We start from the raw sequence: 8,382 nt of genomic DNA, 5'->3' as shown, positions 1-8,382 counted from the left end.
GGGGGGGGGGGGTTGCACCACAGCTGGGGGAGATTTTCCCCGGCTCCAGCCCCAGCACCCCACTCACACAAGACGCGCAGCTTGACCACATCCGAGCTCTTGTTCAGCATCTGGTTGCCCACCCGGAGCCGCGCGTCGCAGACGAACTCGTCGCCATCGTCCTCCTGGCGCGCCGTCAGCTCCAGGCTCACCGGTCCCTCCTGCCAGGGCTCCGGGGGCCAGCGGTGGCTGCGCAGCCGCAGCTGCAGCCCCGGGGGCTGGCTGGGGGCCGCGGAGCACAGCAGGGTCACGGTCCGGTTGCAGGTGGTGCTGGGGTCGCTGAGGAGCAGGACGGGCTGCGGGAAGTCTGCAGCGGGAGGGAGGGGAAGGGGTCGGGTGGGCGCGGGATGGTTTTGGCCCTCGGTTATGGCAACGACAAATCACGGAGCCGGCAAATCGCAGCGAAGCATGGAATCGGCAAGTCAAGGAAGCAACAAACCATGGCGCGGGCAAACCATGGGACTGGTAAATCATGGCATCGCCAAATCGTGGAGCTGAAAAATCACGGAAATGGCAAATCAACAGATCACGGAACGGCCAAATCGTGGAGCTGGTAAATCACGGAATCATCAATTTGTGGAACTGCCGAATCACGGAGCCATCAAACCCTCCGATCATCAAATCGTGGAATCGTTGGATTAGGGAGCCTTCAAATCGTTAGGCCACCAAGTCGTGGAACCTTCAAATCATGGACTTGCTGAATAATGGGACCAGCGAAACATGGAACCGGAAAATGATGGAACCAGAAAATGATGGAAGCAGAAAATGATGGAACTGACAAATAATGGAACCAGAAAATGGTGGAACCAGAAAATGATGGAACCAGAAAATGACGGAACCGACAAATAATGGAACCAGAAAATGATGGAACCGACAAATAATGGAACCAGAAAATGGTGGAACCAGAAAATGATGGAATCAGCAAATCGTGGAATTGCCAAATCATGGGACAACCAAATCGTGGAACCTTCAAATAGTGGAATCGTCAAATCACGGGACCAGCAAAACACGGAACTGGCGAATCGTGGAAGTGACAATGGAATCACCAAATCATGGAGCCATCAAACCACGCAATCATTACATCATGGAATCGTCAAATTATGAAACCTTCAAATCATGGGACCAGCAAAAGATGGAATTGGCAAAGCGCAGAATTGGCAAATCACAGAATTGGCAAATCATAGAACTGACAAATCATAGAGTTGTCAAATCAGGGAATCACCAGGCCATGGAACTGCCAAATCGTGGCGGTGTCAAATCATGGAGCCATCAGACCGTGCAATCATTAAATTGTGGAATCACCAAATCATGGAAACTGCAAATAATGGGACCAACAAATCATGGGGCCAACAACTCACGGGAGCACCAAGCCGTGGAAGCATCAAATCATACAACTGTCAAATCACGGAACTGGAAGATCTTGGAACTGCCAAATCATGGGAAAAATGGGTCATGGAGTAATTGATTTAGGGAATAATTGAATCGGGGAATAATTGAATCATGGAGTGATCGGATCATGGAAACAGGGAACCATGGAACCACCATGCCATGGAAGCATAGAGCCATAGGGCCGCTGAATCAACAACTCATCAAATTATAGGATCATAGGATCAACAACTCATTAAATTATAGGATTATAGGATTGGGTCATCAAACCGTTGAGCCATGGAATGGTGGAAATATTGAACTGTGGAATCATTGCGTCATAGGAGTGTCAAATCGTAGGATTGTGGGATCGTGGGATCATTGGATTATCAGGTCATAGGATCATCGGGTCATAGGATCATCGGGTCATAGGATTATCGGGTCATAGGATTATCGGGTCATAGGATCATCGGGTCATAGGATCATTGGGTCATAGGATCATCAGGTCATAGGATCATCAGGTCATAGGATCATCAGGTCACCGGATGATGAACCCATTAGGTCATCGAAGCGTTGGATCATGGGCTCAGCGAATCACCAAAACACTGAATCACCACACCGTAGGATCTCCAGATCACCAAGTCACACGATCACCAAATCATTGAACCACGAACTGATTGGGGTTGGAAGGGACCCTAAAGACTCGTCCCATGGGCATGACCCCTCAAAGCCCCATCCACCCCAACCTTGGGCACGGCCAGGCACATGCAGCTCCTTTGGGAGACTGCTTCCAGCCCCTCACCACCCTCATGGTGGAGACTTTTCTTCCTCGTGTCTCATCTCCATCTTCCCTCTTTTAGTTCAAAGCCATCACTACATCCCTTGATGAAGGGACCCCCCCAGCTCTCCTGCAGCCCCCTTGAGGCATCAGCAGCCCGCTTTAGGGTCTCCCGGAGCCTCCTCTCGAGGCTGAACCCCCAAATCCCAACCTTTTTAGGCTGAACACCCCCCAGCAGATCTGCTCCAGCCTCCGAGCACCCTCATGGCCAACTCCAGCCCCAACGTCCTCGTGCTGGGACCTGCAGTGCTCTGGGGGGGGGGGCTCAATGAGCAGACAGAGGGGGGACGTCACCTCCCCTGGGGCGGCGGCCCCTTGCCGAGAGATGCCACCGAGCCTCCTGCTGTCCCCAAGCTCCGCTCCGCCGCCGGAGCAGGACGGATGGGGGGCACTTACCGTACGCCAGCATCCTGAAAACCGAGGTCTTCCTCTGGCCGAAGCAGGTGAAGTAGCAGAAGACTTCGGAGAGCGGCTCGGTGACGTTGGTCAGCCGCACCGCCAGCCAGCCGCAGCCCCGCGCAGCCTCCTCCTTGGTGAGCGAGGTCTCCACGCCGCCGACGGCGTTGGGGTCGGCGCACGTGGTGGAGCAGTTGACCAGCACGGACCCCCGGTAGGACACCTCCGAGGCGCTGCCCATCACACTCACGCTGAAGGGGCTGCCCGGGGGGGCTACGGTGGCACAGCCCGGGGACGGGCTGGGGACAGGGGGGGACGAGGTGGGATGAGTGGCACGGCCTGCGGAGAGGAGGGGGTGAGATGGGGTGGGTGGTGGGGACAGGAAGGGGCAAGAAGGGACACAGGGATGGCACAGGGACCAGGCTGGGGACAGGGTGGGACACAGGGATGGCACAGGGACCAGGCTGGGGACAGGAGGGGGTAAACTGGGACGCGTGGCATGTCCTGGGACCATGTTGGGTACAGGAGAGGACAAGAGGGGACACAGGGATGGCACAGGGACCAGGCTGGGGACAGGGTGGGACACAGGGATGGCGTAGGGACCAGGCTGGGGACAGGAAGGGGTAAACTGGGATGCATGGCATGTCTTGGGGACAGGAGGGGACAAGAAGATACACAGGGATGGCACAGGGACCTGTCTGGGGACAGGAGGGGACAATCCAGGACACCCCCCCAGCACTTACCGGCCTGAGCCAGCAGCAGCAGCGCCACGAGGGGCAGAGCAGGACGGTGACACCGAGGCATGGCCACCGCGGGGACCGAGGACACGCGGGGCCGGGGACGACCGGCGGCCTCCAGCCTCACAACCCCGGTGTCACCCCGGCCTTCCCCGTCCCCTTCCCCAGCCCCGTGTCCCCCCGTCCCCGTCCTCAGCGGGGCCAAATGGCGCGGCGCAACGAAGGAAGGAAGGAAGCAGGGGTTGAGGCCCCCGCGCATGCTCAGCCGGGGTTGACCGTGGGCACGAGGTGTCAGGAAACGACAGGGTTTGGGCAGAAACACAGCGGGGGGGGGGGGGGGGTCCCCTCGTCATCACCCCCAGCCTTTATTTGTGCAATGCATACAAACGGCGCTCCGAGCACCTTCATCTTCCTCCTCCTCCTCCTCAGCAGCAGCTCCTGCCAAAGCCCCGGGCCAGCCCAGGGCGGGCAGCAAGCACTGGGAAACCCCCACGGTTCTTGGGCTCCAACACGAGGAGGATGAGGAGCGCCTTCGTCCCGCAGAACGTCACCGCTCGACCCCAAACCGCGCCCACTTCCCTTGGCACTGCGGGTCCGTCCTCGGGCTGTCACCATCCCGCGGTGACATCGGCCACGGCGGCCGCCCCCGTGTAGTGTTGGCCTCGCCCGGCGTCGCCCCCTCCGCGAGGTCCCGCCGGGTGCTCCCCGCTGGCACCCGGTGCCACCACGGCCCCTTGGCACCCGGAGGTGCCCCTCAGCCCGCTCCCTGCGGCGGCTCTGGCAGCGGCGCGGCTACGGCTGGCTCCCCGGTGCCGAGCCGTTGATGGCGACCGTCTCCTCCGAGCGCCGCTGCTCCATCTCCATGAGCCGCTGCTTCTTCTGCAGCTGGTACTCGCGCATCTTCTTCTTGCGGTAGTAGATGCCGTAAACAACGCCGGAGATGACCAGGACGCCCAGTGCCACCAGCAACAAGGACACAATGAGCCCCACGTTGATGTCGTGGTCTGCGGGATGGCACGGGGGGGGTCAGCAGAACCCACCTTGCATCCCCCCCCCACCTCCCAGCGCCCTGTCCCCACTCACACTGCACCCACACGGTGACGCTGCGCTCGGCCGTGCCCAGCGCGTTGCTGGCCCGGCACCGGTAAGTGCCGGTGTGGGTACGGGTGGCCACGTGCCGCAGCCCGGGGGTGACGGAGGTCCCGTCCTTGTCACAAGCCACATGGGGCCGGGGGTTGCCCCGCGCCTGGCACCGCAGTGTCACCTCCTCGCCTTCCGTCCAGTTCTGGCTGGGGGGGCAGCTCCCATCATCCATTCTGGGCAGGGCTGTGGGGACACCAGGGGACATTACTCCCCGCCCGAAACGCGCCGCGATGTCCCCGCCACCCCTCAGCTGCCCCCTGCGCACCCACCAGTGACGCTGAGCCCCACGGGCGTGCTCCTTTTTGTGGGTATGTTGCCTGCACGCATCCTGGCCTCGCAGACCACCTCGGTGCCGTCGTCCTCCTCCAGGGCTGTCCATGCAAAGGCCAGCGGGGACGGTCCCCAGGTGGCCAGGACGCGGGGACCCGCTGTCACCTGCAGCTGCAGCTCCGGGGAGTGCCCGGGTGGCAGGAGGCAGCGCCCGGTCACCTCCGTCCCCTCCATGGGGACACTGGTGCTGATGTTCAGCTGCGGCTGGGGGAAGCCTGCGGGTGACAACGGGGGACACCTCAGGGACGCCGTCCCCACCACGCCACCCACCTGACCGTGATGCACTTACTGTAGACGTGGACCAACGCCTGCTGCTGCCGCTCCTTGGGTCCCACCCTCACGCTGCAAACCAGCCCGAATTGTCCCTGCTGAGCATGGGACACCTCGGCCACCGCGCGGAGCCCGTCCTCGGTGACGTGGAACGGCAGCGGGAGGCCGGCCAGGGAAAGCTCGAAGCGCGCCGCCGGGAAGACGTGCCGGACGCTGCAGGAGACGTTGAGCTTCTCATCCGTCTCCAGGTAGATCTCGCCCATCTCCAGCTGGGGATCCTCAGGGAAATCTGCAGCAGGGGAGCAAACGGTGAGACACGGCCACCGCCGGCATGGGGACACGCGGTGACACCGGCGCCAGCTCACCGTAGACGTCCAGCACCTGCGGGGAGGAGGTGGTGTTGAAGTGGACGTTGCTGAGCTGCAGGTCGAGCAGCGCCTGGCAGGTGATGTTCTGCCCCTGGTCCCCGCGCTGCGCTGTCACCGTGTGCGTCACCGCCACGTCCTGCGGCTCGTTCTCAGCTCTGTGCTTGAAGGTGGCGGTGTGCAGGGTGGTGGCACCGCGGCGTAGGATCACCGTCAGGTTCCGGACGGGCGCCACACGGGGCACGTGGCACACCAGCTCGTGGCTCTCGCCCACCGCCAGCTGCGGCACCGGCTCCAGCACCGCCTGCTCCAGGGGACCTGGGAGGGGACAAAACGTGGCGTGACGGGGACGCTCGGTGCCACCGGGGCTGGCGGCGCCATCCCAGAGCCGCTTACGGTAAGCGATGAGGGTGGCCGACACCGTCTTCCTCTGCTTGTTGCAGGAGTAGAAGCAGAGGATGGTGGAGCTCCACTCGGTGATGTTACGCAGCTCCACCACCGTCTCGCCCGGCCCCGTCGCCTCGAGCCTGTGCTTGAAGAACGACGTCTCCACATCGCCCGTGGTGCTGGGGTCCTGGCACGTGGTCCTGCACTTGAGGCGCACCGCCCCGCCGTGCTCCACCACCAGCACCGGCGGCTCGATGAACACCTCGAAGGAAGCGTGCAGCCGCCCTGCGAAGCGAAACGAATGTCCGTGAGGGTCCGCAGGGCGCTGGAGACCCCCCCCCCAGGAGCAGCCAAAGGGATCCCCTGGTTTGTCCCCAACCCATCACCCCAGGGGGAAGCGTCCCAGTGGCGGCAGCGAGGGAGAAGTGCAAAGCTTCTGAGTTTCTCCTTTGCTGTGGGAAGTGCCCTTGAGGGCGCGTGGGGAGGGCAGGATCCGTCCGTTCCCCCCCCCCCGCCCCCCCACCATCTGCCAGCCAAAAAAAAATGAGCAGAAAGGGCAGAAGGTACGCGGAGAGGCGTGGGGCGCGCCGGCAGCTCTCAGCAGCTGTCCCCAGCCGACGGCCAGACCCTCAGCACGGTGACAGCCCCGGGAGGGTGACAAAAGGCAAATCCCTTCCTGGCAAAGCTGGGCTGCGGAGCCCCCGCTTTGGAAAAAAAGCCCCCCCGGTGAGTCAGCGGCTGCGCCCCGCCGCTGGGGGTTCCCCGAGGTTTTCCTCGGCTGCCCCGGGCAAAGTCCTGCCCTTTCCCAGAATAACCGGCCGGAAGCAAGGGAAAAATTCCTCGGAATTGCCCCAAGACAAACAGATTTCGCAAGGGCACCCGGGCTGGGCTGCGCCGCGCCCCCTCCCCGCTCGCTTCCTGCTCGCCCCCAACTCGCTTGGGGGGCGCGCTCCCAAAGGGCTCCGTCACGGGGCAAGGTCACGGTGTCACCGACACACTCGGAGTGCCACGCTCGCTCTGTCACGCGTGTGCTCGCTCCGACGTGCCTGTGCTCTCTCTGCCACGCCTGTGCTCGCCCCGGCGTGCTCGTGCTCGCCCCAACGCGCTTGCACGCTCGCCCCGACGCCCTTGCACGCTCGCCCCGACACGCTGGCACCCGCGTTCTCCTCCCCGGTGGCACGCCCCCGGGGACACGAGGGTCCCCACCGCCCTCTCCCCACCACCCCCGTGCCTCCCCCTCCGGTGCCCCTCACCTGCGAGCATGTTCACGGCGCACAGGAGCAGTGGGAGCGCTGCAGGGCGCATGGCGCGACAGCCACCGGGGTGGCACCGGCACCGGGCTGGTTCGGAGCTCCGGGAACACCGGGGAGGGACCGGAGGGCGGGGGGGGGGCGGTCTCCGTGCGCACCGGGATGCGGCCGGTCCGAGCAATCCGCGCGCACCGGGATGGGGCCGGTCGGTGTCTCCGAAACTCTCGGTTACCAGGGCGATCGGGCTCTCCGTGCGCACCGGTACCGGCTCCGATTCGGGCTCTCCGTGGGCACCGGGGTGGATCCGATCGGGCTCTCCGTGCGCACCGGGATGGCTCCGCTTGGGCTCTTCAGGAACACCGGTCCCGGTTCTCCGTACGCACTGGGATGGCTCCGCTTGGGCTCTCCAAGGCCACCGGTACCGGCTCCGGTCCGAGCTCTCCGTGCGCACCGGGATGGCTCCGCTGGGGCTCTCCAAGAACACCGGTACCGGCTTCGGTCCGGGCTCTCCGTGCGCGCCGGTGTTGCTGGCTCAGGATCCCCGCTGTGCTCACGCCGCCCCGCAGGCAGGCGCTTTATGAGCTCGGCACAAGCCCGGCCCCTCCTTGGGCCCCGGGGAATTCCGGTGCTGCGTGTGGGGACTTCGGCGCCGGGGTTCCCCCGGGCAGCCGGACCCCGGCCTGGGGCCGTGGGACAGCCCCACAGCCCTCCAGCCCCACTGCTCTCCCAGCCCGGTATGGGGCAGTTTTCCTGCCCCGTTACCCCGGGATGGGGCAATTCTTTTGCCCCCCCTACCTTACCGCCTCCCCGCCCTGGGATGGGGCAGTTTTTCTGCCCCACCACCCTGGGGTGGGGCAGATTTGCCCCAGATGGAGCGGTCCTCCTGCCCCACTGCCTTGGAAGGGGGCATCTTCTTACTGCCCCCATGGAGCAGCCCTCCTGCCCCACTGCCCTCCTGCCCCGCTGCCCTGGTATGGAGCAGCCCCCCCAGATCTGCCCCCCTGCACTCGCTTCAGCCCCGTGCACCAGGCACAGGCACCAAGGCCCCCAACTTTTTTGGGGGTTGCATGGGGGACTCAGCCCCATAAGACAAATTCGGGTCTTCTGACGCCCCCCCCCCCAGCATAGGATTTTTGCGGGGGCCTGGCCAGGGCTGGGTTAAGAATCCGGGGGCCTCGGCGTCAGCGCGGTGACCTCATCCCAAATGCATGGGGACAAGCAGCCAAGCTCTCCCACCCGCGCGCTCCGCTTCCTTTTTTTTT

General features: G+C 63.5%; 2 protein-coding genes across 2 annotated transcripts in view; one reads left to right on the top strand and one right to left on the bottom strand.

The window, feature by feature from the left end:
* Nucleotides 1–3,682: 3,682 nt before the first annotated feature.
* On the bottom strand, nucleotides 3,683–7,672 carry LOC118155463 (intercellular adhesion molecule 5-like). Its single transcript, XM_035308747.1, has 8 exons — nucleotides 7,518–7,672; nucleotides 7,124–7,462; nucleotides 5,880–6,155; nucleotides 5,484–5,801; nucleotides 5,134–5,407; nucleotides 4,788–5,059; nucleotides 4,459–4,701; nucleotides 3,683–4,379 (listed from the first exon to the last, which is right to left on the bottom strand). Exons 2-8 carry the CDS (start codon nucleotides 7,173–7,175, stop codon nucleotides 4,168–4,170), a joined length of 1,647 nt encoding a protein of 548 aa, XP_035164638.1. The 5' UTR covers nucleotides 7,176–7,462; nucleotides 7,518–7,672; the 3' UTR covers nucleotides 3,683–4,167.
* Nucleotides 7,317–8,382, top strand: part of DNMT1 (DNA methyltransferase 1) — a 13,780-nt gene continuing 12,714 nt past the window's right edge. Inside the window, exon 1 of the mRNA XM_035308700.1 lies at nucleotides 7,317–7,495. Coding sequence (XP_035164591.1) covers nucleotides 7,317–7,495 — 179 coding nt within the window. The remainder of the gene's footprint in view (nucleotides 7,496–8,382) is intronic.

The sequence above is a fragment of the Oxyura jamaicensis genome, chromosome 30 (genome assembly GCF_011077185.1).
Source record: "Oxyura jamaicensis isolate SHBP4307 breed ruddy duck chromosome 30, BPBGC_Ojam_1.0, whole genome shotgun sequence".
In the NCBI taxonomy this organism is placed as follows: Eukaryota; Metazoa; Chordata; class Aves; order Anseriformes; family Anatidae; genus Oxyura; species Oxyura jamaicensis.
This window is presented reverse-complemented; position numbering and strand designations above follow the sequence as displayed.